The following is a 25991-nucleotide window of genomic DNA, read 5'->3' as shown; positions in this document are numbered from 1 at the left end:
CTCTACCCCCTGAAGCCCCCACTTGGCCTATCAAATTCCTTATATTAAGGAGATCATATGATAATTGTCTTTCTCTGATTGACTTATTTCAGTCAGCATAATACACTCTAGTTCCATCCATATTGCTGCAAATGGCAAGATTTCATTTCTTTTGATGGCTGCATAGTATTCCATTGTATATATATATATACCACCTCTTCTTTATCCATTCATCTGTTGATGGACATCTAAGTTCTTTCCACAGTTTGGCTATTCTGGACATTGCTGCTATAAACATTCGGGTGCACGTGCCCCTTTGGATCACTACATTTGTTTCTTTAGTGTAAATACCCAGTAGCGCAATTGCTGGGTGGTAGCGTAGGTCTATTTTCAACTTTTTGAGGAACCTCCATGCTGTTTTCCGGAGTGGTTGCACCAGCTTGCATTCCCACCAACAGTGTAGGAGGGTTCGCCAGCATCTGTCATTTCCTAACTTGTTAATTTTACCCATTCTGACTGGTGTGAAGTGGTATATTATTGTGGTTTTGATTTGTATTTCCCTGACGCTGAGTGATGTGGAGCACTTTTTCACGTGTCTGTTGGCCATCTGGATGTCTTCTTTGCAGAAATGTCTGTTCATGTCCTCTGCCCATTTCTTGATTGGATTATTTGTTCTTTGGGTGTTGAGTTTGATAAGTTCTTTATAGATTTTGGATACTAGCCCTTTATCTGATACGTTGTTTGCAAATATCTTCTCCATTCTGTCAGTTGTCTAATGGTTTTGTTGACTGTTTCCTCTTCTGTGCAAAAGCTTTTGATCTTGATGAAGTCTCAATAGTTCATTTTTGTCCTTGCTTCCCTTGTCTTTGGTGATGTTTCTAGAAAGAAGTTGCTGTATCTGAGGTTGAAGAGGTTGCTGCCTGTGTTCTCCTCAAGGATTTTGATGGATTCCTTTCTCACATTGAGTTTCTTCATCGATTTTGAGTGTATTTTTGTGTGTGGTATAAGGAAATGGTTCAGTTTCCTTTTTCTGCGTCTGGCTGTCCAATTTTCCCAACACCATTTATTGAAGAGACTTTTTTTTCCATTGGACATTCTTTCCTGCTTTGTCAAAGATTAGTTGACCATGGAGTTGAGGGTCTATTTTTGGGCTCTCTATTCTGTTCTGTTGATCTATATGTCTGTTTTTGTGCCAGTACCATACTGTCTTGATGATAACAGCTTTTTAATAGAGCTTGAAGTCTGGAATTGTGATGCCACCAACTTTGGCTTTTTTTTTTTTTTCAACATTCCTCTGGCTATTTGAGGTCTTTTCTGGTTCCATATAAATTTTAGGATTATTTGTTCCATTTCTTTGAAAAAATGGATGGGATTTTGATAGGGATTACATCAAATGTCTAGATTGCTTTAGGTAGCATAGACATTTCCAATATTTGTTCTTCCAGTGCATGAGCATGGAACATTTTTCCATTTCTTTGTGTCTTCCTCAATTTTTATGGATACTTTATAGTTTTTGAGTATAGATTCTTTGCCTCTTTGGTTAGGTTTATTCCTAGGTGTCTTATGGTTTTGGGTGCAAATGTAAATGGGATTGACTCCTTAATTTCTTTTTCTTCTGTCTTGTTGTTGGTATATAGAAATGCAACTGATTTCTGTGCATTGATTTTATATCCTGATACTTTAATGAATTCCTGTACAAGTTCTAGCAGATTTGGGAGTGGAGTCTTTTGGGTTTTCCACATACAGTATCATATCATCTGCAGAGTGATAGTTTGACTTCTTTGCCAATTTGGATGCCTTTAATTTCTTTTTGTTGTTTGATTGCTGAGAATAGGACTTCTAGTACTGTGTTGAATAGCAGTGGTGATAGTGGACATTCCTGCCATGTTCCTGATCTTAGCAGAAAATCTCTCTGTTTTTCCCCATTGAGAATAATATCTGCTGTGGGTTTTTCATAGATGGCTTTGATGATATTGAGGTATATACCCTCTATCCCTACACTTTGAAGAGTTTTGATCAGGAAAGGATGTTGTACTTTGTCAAATGCTTTTTCAGCATCTATTGAGAGTATCATATGTGAACAGACATTTTTCCAAAGAAGACCTGCATATGGCCAAGAGTCTTATGAAAAGATGTTCAACATGACTAATTGTTAGGGAAATGCAAATCAAAACCATAGAGATAGAACCTTTCACCTATGAGAATGACTAAAATGGAAAGGATAAGAGGGGCGCCTGGGTTGCTCAGGGGGTTAAGCCTCTGCTTTTGGCTCAGGTCATGGTCTCAGGGTCCTGGGATCAAACCCCGCATCAGGCTTCCTGCTTAGCAGTCCTACTTTCCCCTCTCTCTCTGCCTGCCTCTCTGCCTACCTGTGATATCTCTTACAAATAAATAGATAAAATCTTAAAAAAAGATTTTAAAGATTTAAAAATTTAAATATTTTAAAGATTCAGTAGAAATAAATGTTGGTGAGAATGTGGAGAAAAACTTTTGTGCAATGTATGTGGGAATGTAAGTTGGTATAACATTTGAGGAAAAAAGTATGGAGATCCTTCAAAAAAATATAAAAAAATAGAAATAAAAAAAAAAGAGTAGAAATACCATATGATCCAGGAATTCCACTGCTGGGTATTTACCCAAAGAAATTAAAAACACTAGGGGCGCGTGGGTAGCTCAGTGGGTTAAGCCTCTGCCTTTGGCTTGGGTCGTGATCCCAGGGTCCTGGGATTGAGCCCTACATCAGGCTCTCTGCTCAGCGGGGAGCCTGTTTTCCCCTCTCTCTCTGCCTGCCTCTCTGCCTACTTGTGATTTCTCTCTCTCAAAATAAATAAATAAAAAAATCTTAAAAAAAGAAAATAAAAACACTAATTTGAGGAGGTATTTGCATTGCTATATTTGTTGCACAATTGTTTACAATAGCTAAGATATGTGAGCAATCTAAATGCTCACCATTGGTTGAATAGATAAAGAAGTAGTATATATATTTGATGGAATATTATTCAGCCATAAAAAGGATAAGATCTTGCCATTTGTGAGAACATGGATGGGCCTAGAGGTATTATGCTAAGTGAAATAAGTCAGACAGAGAAAGACAAATACAATATGATTTCATTTATGTATGGAGTCTAAAAAATGAATCAAATGAACAAACAAAAAGCAGAAATAGACCCATAAATACGGAGAACAAACTGATGTGTGCTAGAGGGGAGGGGGAAAGGGAGGGATGGGTAAACTAGGTGAAGGGGAGTGGAAAGTACAGAATTTTAGTTGTAGAATGAATAAGTCACAGCATGAATGGTACAATATAGGGAATATGGTCAATGGTATTAGTGGTGTATGGCAAAAGTGGTAGTTACACCTGTGGTGATCATAGCATAAAGTGTAGAGTTGTTGAATTAATATGTTGGGGAGAAAAAAAGAATATGTTCCAGTCAAGAGAAGCATTTGTAGGACTTGGACACATTTTGCTAAATTATTTTCCAATATTTTGTATTAGAACGTTTATATTTTTGTTGGAATGGTTTATATTGCTGCCAGCAGTGCATAGGAGCACTACACAGATTTTATGACTGTCTTAAGTATTTTTCACTAATAGTCCAACAATGGAATCTTTTATAATTTGCATTTCTGTGAGGTTGAATTTTTTTCTATATATTTGTTTGTTGGTCGCATTTCCTCCATTGTAAATTTTCTGCTTATGCCTTTCTCTCTTTTTTTGTCTTAATGTTTTCTTACTGATTTTGTGAGATGTGTTTATAATAAAACGAGTCATGTTTTATTTTGAATATTTTCTGTAATTTACTCGTTGGCTTTTAAATTTGGTTGTCTCATTTATTAACCTATAGAAGGTGTACATTTCTATGTGGTGTGTTCACTGTTGGGATTCTTCCATCAGTTCCAAACTTAGTCTTCCTTGCCCAAAGCTGTAATATACATTTACTTTTATGTTATTCTAGGTTTATTGACTTAATAAAAATTATATTCAACTCCCCAAATTATCCAAATTCTTTAACTCTATAGATGTTTGAAGTAATATAAGAAAAAGAAAATTATGCTTTAACTATTTTGGGGGATTAGAATTAATATGTTAAAAATAGAGAGGCAAGAAAATAATTGTTTAGAATATTAAGCTTGGTATTTGGCTATCCTGAGTATATATCATAAACAGTATCTAGAAGTTTTTCATCAGATGGTGAGGTAGTGCTGTGGCTTTAAAGAAGTAGTTTACCCATTTGCTGTGGAGTTGATACACTTTGGTTCTTGAGACTTAATCTTTGCTTACAGTTGCAGTATTGTATTCAGCCCTCACCCTCCTGCTTCTCCGGTCTTTGTTACCCAAATTATATAGCAGGACTGTAATTTTCGCTTTTCTCTGTTAATAACATCTTCAGTCTTAAATAGATTAAGGGTATAAAGGATGTTTTACATCCAGTCTTCTTCAAAACAGCAACACATTTAATGACTCACCCAGCCTCCAAATTCCACTTAAAGTTGTTTTTTTAACCCAAGCAGAGGAGCAGTACTCCATTACTTTTTTCTGTTGGGCTTTAATGTTTGCAGACATTTTTATATCCTTGGTTTCATTTAATCCTCTTGGTTTACCTGTGAAGTTAGCTATTATTCCCATTTTATAGATGAGAAAACTAAGAGTTTGAAGGTCTTTTGACTCCTAGTTAGGTGGCTTTTCTACTGATTTTGTTTCTTTCCCAGATGTTCAAATTGCTTTGTCTGGTTAAAGTGTGGTCTAATGACACCAGTGTCCTTTACCCCTTATAAGGCCCCAAGATGCCAAAGCATTATAAAATATAGAAAATTTAAAAAAACAAAAACATGATTAATACATGGACCAAGACTTTGTATTACAGCTTCAGGATTTAGTAGTGGAGAAGAGCAAAGACCAGTAGAACAGCGATTCTTATCACTAATGAGAAGAGGCATAAATTTGACCTAGAAAAGAGTATTAGAGAAAGCATTTGATATCTAACCTCCTACTCTTCCCAGTTATTTTTGAAGTTACTATTATGTTTTGGAGATATTCTTTCTTCTGTTTATCACAGTCCAAATTCATTTTCACTGTTAGGCTTTGAGAAGTGTTTACAGTTCACATTTTGTACAAGATAGTTTTTTTACAGGGTGCGTGAACTCTTAAGTGGAAAATAGCCTATAGGCTAGCTAACTGAAAGAATAAATAAATCACTTTTAAGGCTGAACAAATTGCATACATAATGTTTATATTACTTTTTTACTTTATTTTTAACCAAATTATATGGTAGTAATCATGTTAGCAGTCTTTGTTGTTCAGTTAGAATCACCTGTTCTGTAATTACTATAGCAATAAAACACTCATTTTGATCTTAGAGGTATTGATTTAGGTATAATGACTCAAATTTGACTAATTGCTTGTGAGTCATGACGGATTTGGCATTTTTGCATAATTTCTACTTGGAGTTTGATAGTCCTGTTAGTCTTTGACCCAACATAGCAATATAAAATTTGATTAGAAACAATGACAGTTTGGGGAGCTGGCTGGCTCATTTGAAAGAGCATGAGACTTTTGATCTTGGGGTGAATTAGAGCCCCACATTGGGTGTAGAGATTACTAAACAACAACAACAACAAAAATGATAGTTCTCTTTCCTATTTTTGGATCAAGGAGGTAGCAGGTAACCACTCATGAGCTTTTGTATATATACTTTTTGGTCATTATTTGACACTAACACTTGTCTGGAACCTAGAGGGCTACCACAGATATCAAAGTGAAAACCTGTCACAATTAAGTCTTCCCTTGAGTTGGTTTATTAGTACTTTAGTAGATAGGGATCCAGAAAGGGAGGGTCAGAATAAATAGGGATTAGAACCTGGAGATGTGGGATGGTCAGTAGCCAAGACATAATGTTTAGGAAGATGATGGTGGTGATTCTGGGAGTTTGAGGGGTAGGAGGAGTGGGAGTCTTGTCAGGGATATGCTGAGATCTTGGCCTCACTCTCACTCTCCCAAGGTGATGCAGAGTCTCTGGAAGAGGGGTCTTATCCTGAGCACCCAGATCTCTGGCCTCCATTCTAATCCCTGAAGCAGTGGTCCTCAACTGGGGGTAACCCTCTGCCCTTCCCTGGGGACATTTGGCATTGTCTGGAGATATATTTTAATCACTGTAGTTGAGGGTCTGCTGATTTTATGTAGTGCAGAGAGGCCAGATATGCTGTTCAGCACCCTGCTACGTACAGGACATGCTTCATTACAAAGAATGGCCTTGTCCCAACTATGACTAGTGCCACAGTTACGAAATCCTGCCTGAAGCATCACAAATAACTCTGGGTTTTTCCTGACCTGATGGAGATGTGGAGGGCAGCTATGATACATGGATCTCCTGGACACCATTCTGACTTCTGTTATGGAGGAAAGCTTGAGAACTGAAGGGAACAAAAACTAGGACAGGAAAAGAATGGTGAGAGTGATCGTCATCCAGGAGCAGTGCAGCAGATTAGAAGCAACAAATTAGAAAGAGAAGAAATAGATTTGTCAGAGACTGGCACCCTGTTTTAATAATCAGTAAGAGTCTAACATCAATTGAGATGACTATAAAAAGCAAGCTCAATAAAACACTGCAGCTTGAAGCAATAACCCAGGAACATGTACAGAACAGTCTTCAATGATCATGATAATGGCTGTGAATGATTCTTTAAGTTAAATTATGTTTAATATGCTATTTTAAGACAAATTCAGACAATTTCAAAAAGATTCCTGCCAAAATAGTTACAAGTTATATATATATATATATATATATATATGTATATATGTATCTATCTATCTATCTATATATGTATCTATATATCTGTGTATAGATATTTCTATCACAGAATTGAGGTTACAGCAAACTGTTGCTCCCCAAATTAGAGAGATACAGACAGAGAATCACAACTTAACCAGAGCAGAAGTCCAGGAGCAGACATCTCTGTGGGACCAGTACCAGTTGCTTTAATCAATACATCCTGTCCATCTTTCAATAAAACTTACAAGACATACTTAAAGACAAAAAACGCAGTTTGGAGAAACAAAGCAAGCATCAGAACCAAACCAAGATATGGTAGGGATGTTGGAATTATTGAACCAGGAGTTTGAAACAGCTGTCATTAATATGCTAACGGCTGTAAATGGAAAAAGTGGTAACATGCAGGAACAGATAAGAAATGTAAGCAGAAAGAAACTTTAAGAAAGTATCAAAAAGAAATAGTAGAAATAAAACACGCTGTAACAGAAATGAAGAATTGCTTTGATGGGCTTATCAGTAAACTGAATATAGGTGAGAAAAGAATCAGTCAGCTTAAAGAAATGTCAGTAACAATTACAAAGAGAAAAAACTAAAGGAAATTGAATAGAATATCCAAGAAATGGGCAGTTACAAAACGTGTAACACATAATGGAAATACCGGAAGGAAAAGGAGAGAAAGGAACAGAAAAAATACTTGAGGTAATAGCTGAGAATTTCCCAAAAGTAATGATAGATCCCAAACCACAAATCAGAAAATTCAGTGAATAGTAAGCAGACGAATAAGAAAAAAATATACATTTAGATATATATTCAAACTGCAGAAACATCAAAGGGAAAATAGTGAAGGAAGTTGGGGGGTGGGGAATACCCACCTTACCTAGAAAGGGACAAAGACAAATATTACATAGTACTTCTCTTCAGAAACCATACAAGCAAGGAAAAACTATCAGAATTCTGTATGTAGTGAAGTTAACCTTCAGAAGTGAAGGAGAAATACTTTCTCAGACAAGCAGAACTGAGGGAATTTATCACCAGATGATGTTAAATGCTAAAAGAAGTTAAAATGTTAAAGAAGTTTTTCAGAGAGAAGGGATATGATACATAGAGAAACTCAGATCTACATAAAGGAAAAATGTTCGAGAAGGAATAAATAAAGGGTCTTCTTGTTTCCTTCTCCTGAGGTACTATGCCATGTCCAACACCCAGAACCCTGTCCATGCTGAATAATGCAGATATAGAATATGGCGGGTTGTTAGCTTAATAAAGAAAGAGTAGACTTGCTTTCTTGTCCTACAGCTGCAGCTTCCTCATTTGAAAATACCAGAGTAGATATAGTGGGTTCTCTGACTTACGAGAAGGAAGAATCTATCCCAAAGATTTTAGGCAAAACTATAAATAAGGAATGAAAATATGATGAGAACCATCTTCCTCTCAGCTGTATAAATGTTAACATACCATATGTCTTATGCAACAGAACAAATACAGTAATACTGTACTTTATTTGTACTTTACAATGTAAAGCCACTTAAGTTGTGTCTTCTTGAGACCAGTCATTGAGAGATTAAAGAAAAAGGAATTAAGTGTAGACAGAATAAACTTTCCAAAAGCCAAAATTGTTACAGCTTTCCTTACTAGAAATGGAAAAGCCACTGAAGCGTCCTATAAGTTTTTATTTCTAATAAAGTAAGTATTAATTATATTAACCTAAAAAATATAACTACCAGTTATTTCACCAGCAGAAATAGGTCTCTTTGGGAATAGTAGAGAATTGCAAAAGCATAGCCGTGCCCAGAGAACATGGACAAGGAAAAGAACTCTCTTTTATAGAGGAAAAGGGAGAGTTGGTAGGCTGTTAGAAACAAAAAGTCCATAGGGAGTAAACTGGGAGTGGAAGTATCATGGCTTTTCATTGGCTCTCTCTAGGCTGTTTCTGGGAGAGAAGGAAAAACTTTCTTTTTCCTGCTGGGGTAGTAAAATAGGCCCTTTTCTTCCTATTGGATCTGCAGTTGACAGGAATGATAGGCTTTGAGAGCTCCCCTGTCGGCCTCCTGAGTCCATTTTGAATGAGGTTTTCCTATTATTAGTGTTAAAAGTGGCTATAACCTGCACAAATAAAGTCTTTCGGTATCTGTCCCCCTCCCCCACACCTTTTTTTTCTTTTTAAGAGTTCTTAACCTTTTTTTTTTTTTTTTTTTTTTTTAAGAGTTCTTGAGATCAAAAAGCAAGAAAATCACTGTGGATTATACCTAGCTGTGACTGGTTCATTTCTTGCTACGATCTCATGAGGAGCCCTTGGTAGAGAATTTGAAGCACCTGTTTAAGTCCCTGGCTGAGCCTGGTTTGGGTCCTTTTAACCTATTTAGCTTATGTTTGGTGACCTGAAGGACTTTGACACGTAGTTAGTGTTTATTTTGTTATTTTTTTCTTTTCTTCTCCTAATCTTTTTTTTTCTTCTCCTCCTCCTTCTTCTTTTAACATTTTGTGATTTTCTTTTTTTCTTCTTTTTTATTATTCACTGTACAATGTAGGGGACAGGGTGGAGGATAGGGTGGAAGGATAACTGGTGGGCCTCAGTGGGGAACTGTGGGAGACTGTGGGGGTAGTAGTAGGCTGTGGGGGACAGGGTGGGTGAGTCTCCATTTATGCTGTGCATGAGGGCCTGTCTGTGGAATGACCTGGAGCAATAACTGAGAATTTTGCAAAATTAATAGTAGGCAACAAACCGTAGACCAGGAAGTTCAGAGAATACTCACGCAGGACTTATGCTAAAAAAAAAAAATCTATATCTAGTTATATTCAAATTGTAGGAAATTAAAAACAGAAAATCTTGAAGTAGGCCAGGGGGATATCAAGGATATCAGGGGGATACCTTGGGATATCAAGGATAAGAATTAGATTGGATTTCTTCTCAGATATCATATAAGCTAGAAAAGAATAAGAAAAGTGTAATATTTATAGTGCTGAAAGAAAAAAAAATAGAATTTTGTGTATAAATAAAATTATCAAATTAGCCTTCAAAAATGAATGAGAAATACTTAAAAATTGGAGGGATTTGTCTCCAGTAGGCTTACTGGAGAAACTTTAAAAAAAAATTAAAGAAAACATTAAAAAAAATTCCTCAGGGGCACCTGGGTGGCTCAGTGGGTTAGAGCTTCTGCCTTTGGCTCAGGTCAGATCTCAGGTTCCTGGGATCGAGCCCCGCATCAGGCTCTCTGCTCAGCAGGGAGCCTGTTCCCCACATCTCCCCACCTGCCTCTCTGCCTACTTGTGATCTCTGTCTGTCAAATAAATAAATAAAATCTAAAAACAAAAACAAAAACAAAAAACCTCAGAAATAAAGATGATAAAAGTCAGAAACTAGGATCTACATAAAGGAGTGTTAGAGAAGTGTTAGAGAAGAATAAATTAAGATAAATACAATTATTCTTAACTGATCTAATAGTTTAATAACAGGGACAAAGTATTTGGTGATTATAGCTTATGGAGAATAGAAATTAATGAGAACATATTATAAAAAATATTATAAAAATACTAAAATATTGGGAATAGTCTGTTATTAGGTCCTTCCACTAGCCATGAAGTACAGTGTTATTTGACAGTTGACTCGGTTTAGTTGTGCATGTGTAATGCAAACTGTAGGTCAACCACTGAAAAACATTTAAGAAGTATGATTGATATGCTAAGGGAAGAGGGGAAAAAAGGATTTTAAAGTATTGAAACTCTTCTCCATGATACTGTAATTGTGAATACTTGTAATTATACATTTGTCAAAACTCAAATGTACAACACAAAAAGTGAACCTAATAGCAAACTATGGCATTTGGCTAATGTATCAATTTTGGCTTATCAATTATAACAAATACACCACGCTAATGTAAGATACTGGTTATAAATGAAACTGTATGTGGGGCTTGTGAAGGGCCATATAACCTTCCAAATAAAATGACTACTTATTTTACCATAAAACTATTTGGGGATAGTAGAAAAATTGCAATTCAGGACACGCAGGCTATGGAAAACCATAGGCAAGTCTGGAGAATGAGAGGAAGGTTACTTTATAGAGAAAAAGAAGAGGAGAGATGGCTTTGAAGGAAAGTTTGTTGGAGGAAAGCAGGAGTTTAAGGTGGTGGTGTTACTGTGAGTTATATGGAAAAGGAAAGAAGCCTCAGTTCTTTTTTCCCTACATAGTATAGATTTGCAGGATAGCAAAATGGAAGTAAACGTGAGGGAAGTTTTATTGAAGTACGCTCTAGGAGAGGAGTGGGCCAGTCACCAGAGACAAAGGCCCTGGAAACTCTGGGCTGTGGGTTTGTGTCAACTTTTTCTTTTGCGTGAGTCCTCAGGATGCCACATTTGAACAGGCCTAGATTTATACAATAATGAGCCAACTCTACATGTCCTTTCCCAAAATGTTTTAAAAATGCTGCTCGGGGTAGGAAACGGCATTATTTCTATTTTAGAGATGTAGGTCAAAGAAGGACAAGGAGCTGCTTTCTGCAGGAGCACAACAAGCACAATGCCCTTCTCTCCAACTCTGTTGCAACCACAAACCAAACCACCCTCTAGATGGGTGCCATGGGGTTCTCCTCCAGGTGGTGCTCTGTTAGGGCTCTCCATCAGGATGTCTAAGGCCCATCCTTCTTGTCACTCATGCCTAGTTTCCTGCCTAACAGTGATGTTTCTCATCATCTGAATTGTGATAGTTTCTTATTGGCTGGGCTGTTGCTTGGCAAGGAGAAATCTTCCTCCTTGTTGGAATGGTAAATTGAATTTCTTCCTGTCCAGGAATGTGAAGTAAGCTGTAATGAAAAGTCCCATCAGGGCTTCCTGACTCCATCCAAAATGAGGTTTCCCTCAATTAATATTCACAGCTATATGGGAATTCTCTGTACTTTCTACTTAATTTTTCTATAAACCAGAAACTATTAAAAAAAGTTTATTAAGGAAAAAAAAACCCAACTTGTCAAGTCTTTAAAGAAATAAAGCAAAGTACCGAATTTCTCAGTTCTGTGCAACAACACTTCCTCTGCTGCTCTCCCTCTCCCTCTTGTAAGGAACCTCCATTCTGTTTCCCAGAGTGGCTGTACCAGCTTGCATTCCCACCAACAGTGTAGGAGGGTTCTCATTTCTCCGCATTCTTACCAACATCTGTCATTTCCTGACTTGTTAATTTTAGCCATTCTGACTGGTGTGAGGTGATATCTTATTGTGGTTTTGATTGTATTTCCCTGATGCTGAGTGATGTGGAGCATTTTTTCATGTCTGTTGGTCATTTGTATGTCTCCTTTGGAGATATGTCTGTTCTTGTCTTCTGCCCATATCTTGATTGAATTATTTATTCTTTGGGTGTTGAGTTTGATAAAATTTTTATAGATTTTGGATACTAGCCCTTTACTTGATATGTCATTTGCAAATATCTTCTCCCATTATGTTGGCTATCTTTCTGTTTTGTTGACTGTTTCCTTTGCTGTGCAAAATTTTTTTATCTTTTTGAAGTCCCAAGAGTTCATTTTTGCCTTTGTTTCCCCTGCCTTTGGAGATGTGTCTAGCAAGTAATTCTTGTGGCTGAGGTTTAAAAGGTTACTGCCTGTGTTCTCTAGATTTTGATGAATTCGTATCTCACATTTAGGTCTTTTATCCATTTTGAGTCTGTTTTTGTGTGTGGTGTAAGGAAATAGTCCAGTTTCATTCTTTTGCATGTGGCTGTCCAATTTTCCCAACACATTTGTTGAAGAGATTGTCTTTTTTCTCTTGGATATTCTTTCCTGTTTCATCGAAGATTAGTTGACCATAGAGTTGATGGTCCATTTCTGGATTCTCTGTTGTGTTCCATTGATCTGTGTTCTATCTTGATGATTGATATCTTATTGTGGTTTTGATTTGTATTTCCCTGATGCCGAGTGATATGATGACCATCTGCTCCAGTGTGTCATTTAAGGCCTTTATTTCCTTGTTGATCTTTTGCTTAGGTGATCTGTCCATTTCAGTGAGGGGAGTGTTAAAGTCCCCTACTATTATTGTATTAATGTTGATGTGTTTCTTTGATTTTGTTATTAATTGGTTTATATAGTTGGCTGCTCCCACGTTAGGGGCATAGATATTTAAAACTGTTAGATCTTCTTGTTGGACAGATCCTTTGAGTATGATATAGTGTCCTTCCTCATTTCTTATTGTAGTCTTTGGCTTAAAATCTAATTGATCTGATATAAGAATTGCCACCCCTGCTTTCTTCTGTTGTCCATTAGCATGGTATATTGTTTTCCACTCCCTCACTTTAAATCTGGAGGTGTTTTCGGGTCTGAAATGAGTTTCTTTTAGGCAACATATAGATGGATTTTGGTTTTTTTCTCCATTCTGATACCCTGTGTCTTTTGACTGGGGCATTTAGCCTATTAACATTCAGGGTAACTACTGAGAGATATGAATTTAGTGCCATTATATTGCCTCTAATATGACTGTTACTGTATATTGTCTCTGTTCCTTTCTGATCTACTACTTTTAGGCTCTCTCTTTGCTTAGAGGACCCCTTTCAATATTTCCTGTAGAGCTCGTTTGGTGTTTGCAAATTCTTTCAGTTTTTGTTTGTCCTGGAAGCTTTTTTTTTTTTTTTTTGTCCTGGAAGCTTTTTATCTCTCTTTCTATTTTCAATGATAGCCTGGCTGGATATAGTATTCTTGGCTGTGTGTTTTTCTCATTTAGTGCTCTGAGTATATCATGCCAGCTCTTTCTGGCCTGCCAGGTCTCTGTGGATAAGTCTGCTGCCAATCTAATATTTTTACCATTATTTGTTACAGACTTCTTTTCCCGGGCTGCTTTCAGGATTTTCTCTTCATCGCTAAGACTTGTAAGTTTTACTATTAGGTGACGGGGTATGGACCTATTCTTGTTGACTTTGAGGGGGCTTCTCTGCACCTCCTGGATTTTGATGCTTGTTCCCTTTGCCATATTAGGGAAATTCTCTCCAGTAATTATCTCCAATATACCGTCTGCTCCCCTCTCTCTTTCTTCTTCTTCTGGAATCCCAATTATTCTAATGTTGTTTCGTCTTATGGTGTCACTTATCTCTCGAATTCTCCCCTCGTGGTCCAGTAGCTGTTTGTCCCTCTTTTGCTTAGCTTCTTTATTTTCTGTCATTTGGTCTTCTGTATCGCTAATTCTTTCTTCTGCCTCATTTATCCTAGCAGTGAGAGCCTCCGTTTTTGATTGCACCTCATTAATAGCTTTTTTAATTTCAACTTGGTTAGATTTTAGTTCTTTTATTTCTCCAGAAAAGCCTTTTATATCTCCCGAGAGGGTTTCTCTCATATCTTCCATGCCTTTTTTGAGCCCGGCTAGAACCTTGAGAATCTTTATTCTGAACTCTAGATCTGACATATTACCAATGTCTGTATTGATTAGGTCCCTAGCCTTTGATACTGCCTCTTGTTCTTTTTTTGTGTGTTGAATTTTTCCACCTTGTCATTTTGTCCAGATAAGAGTATATGAAGGAGCAAGTAAAATACTAAAAGGGTGGCAAAGACCCCAGGAAAATACTCTGTAACCATACAGAAGAGATCCTAAATCTTGGGGGGGGGGGAGAAATGGGATAAAAAGAGGTTCAGAAAAAAAAAAAAGAAACAAAAAAAAATGAATAAAGAAAAAATATAAAAAAGAAAAAAATATATATATTAGATAAACTAGTTAAAAACTTAAAAAAGAAAAGGGCAAAAGCTAAAAAAATTTTAGCAGAAGAAGAGAAAAAAAAATTGAAAGAGAAAAAAAATTAAATTAATAGTAAGACTAAAGAATCAAGGGGAGAAAGCCATGAGTTCTGTGCTTTGCTCTCTCCTCCTCTGGAATTCCGCTGCTCTCCTTGGTATTGAACCTGCACTCCTTGTTAGGTGAACTTGGTCCTGGCTGGATTTCTTGTTGATCTTCAGGGGGAGGGGCCTGTTGTAGTGATTCTCAAGTTCTTTGCCCCAGGCCCTTACCAGGGCCAGGCTGAGTAATCAGCTTGGGTTTGCTTTCAGGAGCTTTTGTTCCCTGAACCCTTTTCATAGAGTTCCGGAGGATGGGAATAAAAATGGCGGCCTCCCAGTCTCCAACCCGGAGGAGCCAAGAGCTCAGGCCCCACTCCTCAGTGCACCCTCAGAGAATAGCGTCCAATTATTCCTGTCTCCCTGGCCTCCAGCCACGCTCTGAGCTCACCAAGCCTGTGACCGGTTCAAGGTAACCCCGAATTGAGAGCTCACTCCTTGGCTTTGTCTCTGTAGCCGGCTTCCCCGTTCTAATACATGCAAGCTCTCCGACACTCAGACACCTCTAGTCCTTCTTTGACCCTGCGGAACCTGAGGCCACGCTGACCCCATATGGGCTTTACTCCAGTTTAGCCTCTGGAACGATGTCCCTCAGTGGAACAGACTTTTAAAAGTCCCGATTTTGTGCTCCGTTGCTCCGCCGCTTGCCGGGAGCCGGCCCCTTCCTGCCCTGCAGCCTTTCTTTCCGTCGCTTTGGATTCACTCCTCCACCAGTCCTACCTTTCAGAAAGTGGTTGATTTTCAGTTTCTAGAATTGCTGTTTTCTTCTCTTCGATCTCCCGTTGGATTTGTAGGTGTTTGCAATCTTTAGATAAGCTATCTAGCTGATCTCCTGCTACCTGAAGTAGTCTCAGCCTGCTACTTCTCTGCCATCTTGACCTTTCCCCACCAAGAATCTTACTCAATATTTTAAACAAGATTTTATTTATTAGAGAGAATGAGTTGGAGGTAGGGAGTGACGAAGAGGGTGACAGAGAATCCCAAGCAGACTCCATGCTCTGCATAAAGCCTGACATGACCCTGAAATCATGACCTGAGCTGAAATCAAGAGCCACTCAGGTGCCCCAAACAATATTTTAAAGTTCATTTATATCAATATCTGTGACAGAATGGCTAAAATAACTTATTAAAAATTAATTGTCCTAGTGGACATTTAATTAAAATACAGAAATCAAATCACATGTTATAGTTGCAAAATAGATCAGTGGGACAAATATAGAGGGGTCCAGAAACAGTCTTAAAATGATAATTTTTGTTAATGATAAAAGTGACTTTCCAGATCAGTGGAGAAAACAGTGGATTGTTCAGTGAAATGGTATTTGGTCAACTAGCTATTTAGTACACCAAAATAGATTTCTAATGAGTTAAGTAATTAAGCAGATAAAACAATATTAAAGTACCAGAAACATAACTTTGAAAGCATGATTCTATAAGTAGCAAGAAAAGGGTCCTTTGGTTTGACATTAAAAAAGACTCAAAATTTCCCAAGGGCAAAGACCACCTTAAGCAATGTGAAAAAAACAAACGATAAACTGGGGAAGATATTGACAGTGTATATAAGGGGACAGAAAGTTAATGTTTTTACTAGAGATCTTAAAATCTAGGAAAATAAATCTAATGCAAAGTTGCAAAGATCATAAAAATGGAATTCGTCCACAATGCAAGTTGAGACCATTTATTTTATTTTGCCTATCAGATTGCTACAAATTAAACACATTGCTACTACCCAGTGTCCCTGGTGGGAGGTTGTGTTGGTAAAGTTTTCTGCAGGCCAGTTTGGTGATACATACGTGTGATGATCTTAAATCCACATCTTTTGACTGGAAATTCCTCTTTGAATGTACTGCAGCACAATAATTGGATAAATGTGCAAAAAATGTTTTATAGAAAAATGTTCATTGTCATGTTCATAATAGAAAAAAATTAGAAATTGTCTAAATGTCATTTTGACTATACATCCATACAGTGGAACACTAAGCAGCCTGAAAATAATGTAGATTTATACTTGCCAACATGGGAAGATGTCTGTATATGTAGTTTACATGTAAAAAATAAAGGTTTCAAATGTATGCCTAGCATGCTATAATTTTATAAAGCACATTAACTATACCTACATATGTACCTACTATTAACTATACCTACATATATGCCCTGGTTGATGAAGACAGTATTTTAAAAAAATTTTTATAATTGTTTCATTTATGAGAGAGAGTTTGGGGGGAAGGGGTGTGTGGGTAGGAGCAGAGGAAGAGGGACAAGCAGACTCTGAGCAGAGCGGGGATCCTGACTTGGGGCTTGATCTCATGTCCCTGAGATCATGACCTGAGCTGAAACCAAGAATTGGGTGCTTATCTGACTGAGCCACCTAGGCGCCCCCTGATGAAGACAGAATGTATGCACCAACAAGGTGGAAAGTGGTTCTAGGAGTGATGATTTAAATTTTCTTATAGTTTAGAAAGAATATTTAGACATTTTTGTGGTAGGGTGCCTATCCTATTAATAATCAGAGTGGAAACAGTGAAACTCTTTTTACGGGAGGAGGTGGAGGGAAGAAGATGGGAACAGAGGCCTTGGTTTTCGGGCCCAAAGTCTGCCATGCCTTGTGGCCCTCTGTGGAACCTGAGTGTTGGCTGTGCTGGGACCTACCACACTTGAGGTCCCCTCCTACCAAACTCTGGATGCAGTTAGTCTTCATGGCATCATGAAGTTTTGTGCCAACATCACTGGTGAGGACTTTTGAGAGCTCTTTATTTATATCAGTGGCACCCTTCCAAAGCTGGTGGGAGTCTGTGTGCTCTATGTGCTTTAGGCCTGATGACCTCAGTCATCTGTGATGCCAGAATGTGGTGTGAAGTGAGGTGGGGAGACTTCCACCACTTTGCGTGGAAGATGTTTTAGAAGTGTTGAAGGAGATTTATTTAGAGCTAACATCTGAGCATTTGTTCAGAACAGTGAGAAGGGAATGCCTTTTACCTTGAAGCCCCAGTTGACCAACAAGTGGCATCCTCACTGTGTCTGGAGTTGCCATTTCCCACAGGTTGGGCTCCTGTGGTGGTACTTGATCCATCTGATGGGCCTGTGAGGATTCTTAATCCAATGGCATGAGATGATTTCCTGGAGCCCAACATGAAAGCCTGTGTTGTGTTTATCTTCTGGCTTTGAAGACTCTGAAGAGCAGTGTAGAAAGGATAGCAAACTTGGGTGATAAGTGCTGGTTGAAACAAATCTAAATGGCGAAATGAACTTCAGTGTAGAAACTGATGTCGTGTCTATTAAAAGTTATTTTAACAATCTTGGAAATCCTCCAAAGTGTGCTCAGGATATGTCTCAAGACGGAAGCCTGGAGAACATGGTGGGAGTGCTAGTAGAGAGTGGGAAGCTTCTGCAGTTTTTCGAGGGACAGCAAATAAATCCTGTAACAGCCTTATGCAATGTTTTGAGCAATACTATTCTTCATCTTGTTTTGGTTCATGAAGATGTCTCTCTTCAGTATTTCATTCCTGTCTTATAAAAATTCAAGCAGCCTGTATTTTTTTTTTAAGCTTATGATCTTTTCAAAACTGAAACAGACCCTGAGTTAATTGGCTTGCAAGTCTGCACCCTCACTGGCCTATGAGAATGTACATTTTGCTGAGCTCTTGTTCCTTTGCAAAGCTTTTATTAAAAAAAATCATTGGTGAAAGAATTGGATAGTTTATTTGTATGTTTATTGACTTTGTCAGGTTTTTTTTTCTTCATACTTTTTAAGAGGCCAACAACAACAACAAAAGACTTTCTACTTTAACTTTTTTGGGGAAAAAGGATTGGAACAAAATAAAAACTGAATTTCTGAAACACTGGATCAGTTTTTATTATAAAATGCTACTGTGTGAAATGGGAACTTCATTCTTTGAAAACAATTAGAATTTTTTGAGGGATTTTTCTTACTTTAGAGAGCTTAATATACTGTCTAAAAGATAGAAGTTATTTAGCATTTGTAAATATTGCATAGTTTTTGTTAAAGCTGTGTTTTGTCAGTATATATATATATATATATATATAAGTTTATATTTATGGTTTTAGATTTATCATCTACAGAGCTTGAATTGGTTATTAGGTTCACTAATAATGCATCTTACTCATAAGGATTCAATTTTGAAATAGTCAATTTATGTGGACTGAGATTTTTCTTATGGGTAACTTTTATATAAACCAAGTTTTCATTTTTTCCCTATAGTATTATGTTATTCTATTTAGGAAATGATGCTCAATGTTTCATTATTTTGAGAAGAGGAAGGAGAGGTTATAAAGGACTGGTACAGTGATTAGAGGGAACGTTCATATTCTTTCATATTACATTATAGTTTTTTAATGGCTTATGCAATAAAAGGAGCCATTAACTTGGCAACCTTTATTTTTTGCAGACTCAGTAAATTCTCATGACTACATTTTAATCAGTAATGAATAATTTCCTACTAGATTTAGTGATAAAATGCTTAAATTTGCTAATTTATTTTGTTTTGCTGATTTCTAAATTCCATTCATGGTGTTGTGGAAAGAACACAGAAACATGAGACCTAGGCAAGTTACTTGAACTCTGGAACTTTAAGATTTCTTTCAGTTTGAGTAGATTCCATTTCAGTACTCTTAGGGTTTCAATATAGGAAAATTAAACATTTGTTTTCCAATGTATTTCAAACATTTAAAAATTATTAACACATAACTATTTCAGAATTATAGCTTAAGTTTTTTTCTAACTTCTGAATTATGCACAATTGCTTTGTGAATATTTTTATTTTTTTAAAATTTTATTTATCTATTTGTCAGAGAGAGAGAGAGTGTGTGCACAAGCAGAGGCAGAGGGAGAAGCAGGCTCCCTGCTGAGCAAGGAGCCTGATGTGGGACTCAATCCCAGGATGCTGGGATCATGACCTGAGCCGAAGGCAGCGGCTTAACCCACTGAGCCACCCAGGCGCCCTAAAGATTGTTTTTTTAAAAGTGATTTTTAGGAGTGCCTGGGTGGCTCAGTGGGTTAAAGCCTCTGCCTTTGGCTCAGGTCGTGATCCCAGGGTCCTGGGATCAAGCCCCACATTGGACGCTCTGCGAGGCAGGGAGCCTGCTTCCCTTCCTCTCTCTCTGCCTGCTTCTCTGCCTACTTGTGATTTCTGTCTGTCCAATAAATAAATAAAAATCTTTTAAAAAAGTGATTTTTAATGTTTATAAAATCCCCTGCCCTCATCAGCATTTTTGTATACTTTAAATGAAAACCAAAAATGCAAAACAAATATTTTAACTCAGAAAATTATAAGATATGCAGACTTTTTTCTTTCTGTGCATAAAATGACTTATAATGCTTGTTTCTAGTATCTTTTGCAATTCTTTCTTTGATTTATTAATTAAATGAGAATTTTCAAGCTCCCTTTTTACCTGTTTTATCACCTCTCCTCTCCTTCTTTCCCTTAGTCTCTCTTCCGCTGTCTCTGTCTTTGTTTCTGTTTCTGTTCTCTATATTAAATAAAACCAGGGAAATGAAGAAAACCTATGTTTTGTTTTGGAAAGTAAATAATTGTGCATTTTAAACTATGGTGAGTTATTATAATGGTTAACTTTTAATAATAATTCATTAACAAAGTGTCTATAAAAGTTTTGTAGCCTGGTCTTTGAAATGTAACTTTTGAAAACGAGAGGGGTTATTTATTTTTCTGCTTAACCTACAGATATGTTGCTATTTAAAAAAATATTTGCCTACTCATACTGTAACATCTAAATATAAGATCTTAAAAATTAATATTCTTTTCAATATAGTAGAAATTGTTTATAATTAATACAAAAATTTTAAAATAATAACTTGTTCTTGTTATAGTTTAGTTTAATTGTGAAAAGCTGTGGACTGCCAGTTTCTAGTCTTACATTAGTAATTGAACTTAAAAGCCTGGTCTCATAGAATCCAGAATGAAAAGGGCTTTGGGGATGATCTCATCTAAACACCTTATCGATAGATGCGAAAAAACAGTTTTAGAGAGCATAAAAGTAACTAATGTTTTTTAATTGTCAATGCCAGAACCCATTTTACAGATCTCCAAACTATATGTTAACTTTTTGAGCTTGATCTGTCAAGACTTAATTCAGAGACTTACAGCTTGGATACACTTTTGTTTATTAAAATAAATGTAGATCACCATGCAAATATATTACTTACCTGACAAGATAAAATGTAAATGAAAAAGTCTAAAACATGTTATAAGCCATTGTCATATCATCCTTGTTCTTGCAGGTAGGTAGGAAGGAATTTATTTGCTACAAAATAATAATTCGCTGGAAGACCAAAGCCTCACATTTAAAAATCAAAGCATCAAGTTTGGAAATTATTTCAGCTTCTATTTCTTTTTTTTAGAGAAACACCACGAAGAAGCAAGAAAATATGTTTCAGTGTATCTTCAGAAAATAAAACACTGATGAAATGTGTATAAAGTGCTTCCTTATATCCATAAATGGGTAGTTTTTAATTGTCTCCCTAAGTAGTGTAGTCTTTATTGTCTCCCTAAATATCACTTGTTAAAAACTGTACTGGCCTATTTATATGACACACTTGTACTGTTTTTTTATTCCACTACTAAAAAGGTCACTCATTAGTATACTATGATGATACATACTTACTTATTTATAGTGTACTACGCAGTATCACAAGAGATCAGACAAGTATTTATTAATGGTTAGTTTTTGTAAAGGTCCTCCTTAAGTTTTGTTTATCTCCATTCAGGTCTAGGTAATTGAAAAATGCTTCATAAATTAATCTGAGTCTGAAGACACATCAGAATTAATATTTCTTTTTAAGCAAACTTTTGTAAACCTGTTTGGTAACTGACAGGATATGGTATATGTAGTTCTTAGACTAAGAGTTGGTATATCCTAATTTGCAGCCCATCTTCATATACCATGAATATGTGAAATTCCAAATAGGTACTCCAGTGCTGTCAACTTTTATCATTTGCCCATTTGTGTCATTTAATCCTGTGTTTATTAGTAGTGTACTTGTGTGAGGATATTGCCTAATAAAAGTGGCTTATTTTGTATCTGCAGTTATTTTCCTTATGTGGGTAATAATAGCTACTTTTCTTTTTGTTTCAATCATTCTGCTTTCAAAAGATGAAATTAGCTTGTGGTGTGTGTATTTTTAGGGTAGGTTTGTTCACTTTGTTCCTTACCTCTTTCTTGATCTTAAATGGCTGTGTAATATAAAGACTATATTGTTTTAATTAAATAAAGTTAATGACAGGCAAAGTCAGACTTTTGTTAACCTTTGTCCAGTATATTTACATAAGAAAGACCTTAGGACATATTTTCAAAGATTATTGGTTTATTGCATTTGGAAAATCTTTGTGAGACAAATTTGTAGGCACTTATTGACAACTATAGGTGAGAATTTTCCTTTAAAAATAATAATAAAAAAATAAAAATAACAACATGGGTTATTAAACTGAGAATGTTCAGAAATGAATTGTTTTTTTTTTTTTTTAAAGATTTTATTTATTTATTTGACAGAGAGAGATTACAAGTAGGCAGAGAAGCAGGCAGAGAGAGAGAGGAGGAAGCAGGCTCCCTGCTGAGCAGAGAGCCCGATGCGGGACTCGATCCCAGGACCCTGAGATCATGACCTGAGTTGAAGGCAGCGGCTTAACCCACTGAGCCACCCAGGCGCCCGAAATGAATTGTTTTCTTAAGGCTTAGACTCTTTCCTGAGAGTGATAAGAGATTATTTATTTGTGATGCTAAACATAATGTAGAGTATTTCTAATTGGATGTGGGATGAAAAGAGACATCTCTTTCCATAATTCATTCCATAAATAATTACTGAATACATACTATTTGGTAGGCACTGTTGTATTTGTTTTGGACGCTGTACCGTAAAAAGTAGATATTCATATATTTCTAAATTAAATGGCTTAATGGTCTTCCTGCGATAATGGTTTGCCTATGTTTGGGGACATACCATTAATTTTTTTTTTTTTAATATATGAACCAATATGATGAATGCTGGATTTTCAGCTGCCTCTGATTTCTATGCCTGGAACACAGCTGTATTCCTTAATCATAAATAAGAAAATAGATCATACTTTTTGATTCTGGACTATCAGTTGTGGCCCAGGCATTACCTATTGTCAGCAGACATTACTTTGTTTTACTTGGACAAACTTTGAGGGTAACATAGTTAAGATTATGATCATGTGCTCAAAATGGATTTGAAATACTGGGAATAGATTGGAAATGACCTGTCCTAGTTTTTGTTTGTCTGTTTGTTTTGTTTTTCTTTGACTAGAGGTAGTCTAATTTCAATTCTGTTGCACACCAGGATTAGCATTCCTCAGTCATATAGGAAACAACTAAGGTTCTCAGAATATGGGCTATCAGATACAAAAGTTACCTCATAATATGTAGGTGGTGTAAAGGAAAGAGTAATAATTAGACTCCTATTTAGAGGAGTCAGAAAACCAAGAATCTGGTCTATTTCACAAATAATTAGGTGTGTGACCTTGAAAAAATCATTTAACATCTCTTGGTTACAGTTTCTTCAGATGAGGAGTCTAGACTTTAGTTGGATGAAGTCTCTTGGCTTTGATTCTGTGGCATACTGGCATGTCCCTCTGCTGATACTCAGCACCACCATGGGAAGGGTAGCTGACAGTTTAGTATCTTCTTAATCGCCTTTTCAGTAATATTCATGTCAGTGGTGATTTCTTTTGTTTTCACTCTATTCTTTTTTTGGAGATAAGGATTGTAGAATATTTCTGCTTAAAAATTTATTCTTTATGTGAATACTTTTATAGTCTAATACTACAGACAGGGATTAATACATATTATTAAATTACCACTCAGTGGTGGTCTAATTTTCCATGCCAATTGAATGAAGCATTTTCCTCTGTCAAGAACTGTAGACATTAATCAGTGAGGCAGCTTAATTACCCATTCTTTCTTTAATGTTTGTTTTCCCTGCAGTGTTATGGTATCTTTGTGCAATATAGTTTCTGTTTATTAAAGCAGTTGTCAGAACTTTGTGTTGAAATATGTCTTTGCTCTCTTGAAAGTTTTTATTAGTATGTGTTACCTTACCAAATTTCAGGCTTACCAGTTTATAATAGTTTTAGAGCAAAATCTCAAAACAAGCTTTTTCTCTTTTGTATGTATTTAGAAACGTGTTTAAAGAGATAGTAGTAGTATGACCCATTAAAAGAATACTTATATCTGAAATTTCTGTTAGTGTATTTATTAAATGTAGTTAAGTATATGGGGCTTGGTTTACCATTCTTTTTTTTATTAACCAAACACTAGTTTTAGCACATCTGTCTTTTAATAACTTTTTATTCATTGCTTATTTGTGCATTTTCTAATGCAAATGTGAAAATAAGTATCTTTTGGCTAATAGTGAGGTTTATATATTGATTAGCAGGAGAATATTAATTTGTTTTGGTTTTGCTTTATTTTAAAATATTACCAAAGCATTATTTTAGATAACTTTTTATTTTGACACAGCTTCAAATTTACAGAAAACTTTCAAAAATAGTAAAAGTAACTCACTCTTATGAAGGTTTTTTGAAAAATTATGGTAAATGACAACTGTAAACTCTAACTAGAGTCACCAATTGTTTACTTCTCTTTTTTATGCTTTTTTTCTCCTCAAGTTTTTATTTAAATTCTACTTAGTTAACAGTATAGTGTAATATTAATTTCAGGTGAAGAATTTAGCAATTCAGCATTTCCATACAACACCTGCTGCTCATTACAAGTGCCCTCCTTAATCTCCATCACCTATTTAACCCATCCCCCCAACCCTCCTACATTCTTGTGTGTTTTTTTTTTTTTTTGCTCCATTTATTTTTATTCTGTCAATCTATTGGTATGTATTTGTTTGAATCATTTGAGAATATGGTGCAAACATGATTTTTCTCTTAAATTCTTCAGTATGTAGTTATAAAGAACAAGGACGTTCTCTTTTATTACCACAGTATGCTTATCAAAGTCAGAATTTAATATTAATACCATACCATCTAATCTACAGTTCAGATTCACATGGTGGTAATTTGTCCAATTACGTACTTTACAGAAAGTATTTTTTTCTACTAGAATCTATCCAGGATCATACAGTACATTTAGTTGTAATGCCTCTTTAGTGTCCTTGAATACAGAGCATTTCTTCAGCCTTTCTTTGTTTTTCTTGACCTTGACATTTTCAAAGAGTACACACCAATTACTTTGTGGACTCTCTGTGAATTTAGGCAGTCTGTTGATGAGTTTTGAGTTACGCGTTTTTGGCAGGAACATCACAGAAGTGGTGTTAGATTCTTGTTAAGATTGACATGATGTGGGGTGCCTGGGTGGCTCAGTTGGTTAAACCATTGCCTTCTGCTCAGGTCATGATGTCGGTCGGGGTCCTGGGATTGAGTCCTACATCAGGCTCCTTGTGTAGCAGGGAGCCTGCTTCTCACTCTGCCTCTGCCTGTTTGTTCTCTCTCTCTCTCTGACAAATAAATAAAATCTTAAAAAAAAAAAAATTTAAAAAAAATGGACATGATGTCTGTCTTCTTTTTCTTTTTTCTTTTTTTTTGGAAAGCCAAATCTTACTGTTGTACTTACTGTATTGTTGTAAACCCCACATGGTCATGGCATTTTTCCACTGCTGCTGCTTTCTGAAATAATATGTGTACGCTTTTTATTATTTCTTCCTTAAATGTTTGATAGATTTTTTCAGTGAAACCACTAGGTCTGGAGTTTTTCTTTGTAGGAAAGTTTTTGATGATGAATTTAATTTATTTAATAAAATGAAGGTATTGAGATTTCTTATTTATCTTGTGTTAGTTTGGTAACTTGTCCTTTTTGAGGAAATTTTCTACTTCATCCAAGTTATGAAATTCATTGACATAAAATTTTTCATAATATTCCTTCATTATTCTTTAAAAAATATCTTTAGTATCTATAGTTACCTGCTCTTTCATTCCTGAGATTGGCAATTTGTGCTTCTCTTTTTAAAGAGAATTTTGCTAAGGCTTATTGATTAATTTTTGCAGAAAGACTTCTGGCTTTACAATTTTTTCTTGATTTCTTTTTATTTTTTGTGTGGGTTTTTTTTTTTTTTTTTTTTGATTACCAGTACTTGTTCTTTTCTTTATTCTACTTCCTTTGTTCTTCCTCCCTGCCCCTTTGTATTTTATTATTAGCTTTGCCTTTTCTAATTTCTTAAGATAGAAACATACATCCTTATTTTTAACTGTTCTTCTCTTATCATAAGCTGTGAAAGTCCTGCTTTGGCTCCGTCTCACAAATTTTGATTATATTTTCATTAATATTCAGTTAAATTTTTTTTTCCTCTGTTCATTATTTTTTGACTGTTGGGTTATTTAAGTTTGTCATTTAATTTCCAAATACTTGGATACTTTTCTCAATATTGTATTGCTATAGCTTTCTAATTTAATTC

At 35.9% G+C, this 25991-nt stretch overlaps 2 protein-coding genes across 8 annotated transcripts in view; both read left to right on the top strand.

Moving 5' to 3' along the window:
• The window catches only part of EXOC2 (exocyst complex component 2), a 276866-nt gene that overhangs the window by 14424 nt on the left and 236451 nt on the right, over positions 1-25991 (top strand). The window lies entirely within an intron of this gene.
• On the top strand, positions 16869-18230 carry HUS1B (HUS1 checkpoint clamp component B). Its single transcript, XM_032340940.1, is given in 6 exon segments — positions 16869-17340; positions 17343-17420; positions 17423-17506; positions 17509-17623; positions 17679-17749; positions 17752-18230. Coding segments are annotated over 6 exon segments (747 nt in total). The 5' UTR covers positions 16869-17246; the 3' UTR covers positions 18057-18230.

This window comes from Mustela erminea, chromosome 4 (genome assembly GCF_009829155.1).
Source record: "Mustela erminea isolate mMusErm1 chromosome 4, mMusErm1.Pri, whole genome shotgun sequence".
In the NCBI taxonomy this organism is placed as follows: domain Eukaryota; kingdom Metazoa; phylum Chordata; class Mammalia; order Carnivora; family Mustelidae; genus Mustela; species Mustela erminea.
Note: the sequence above shows the minus strand (reverse complement) of the source record. Positions and strands in the feature narration are given on the sequence as shown.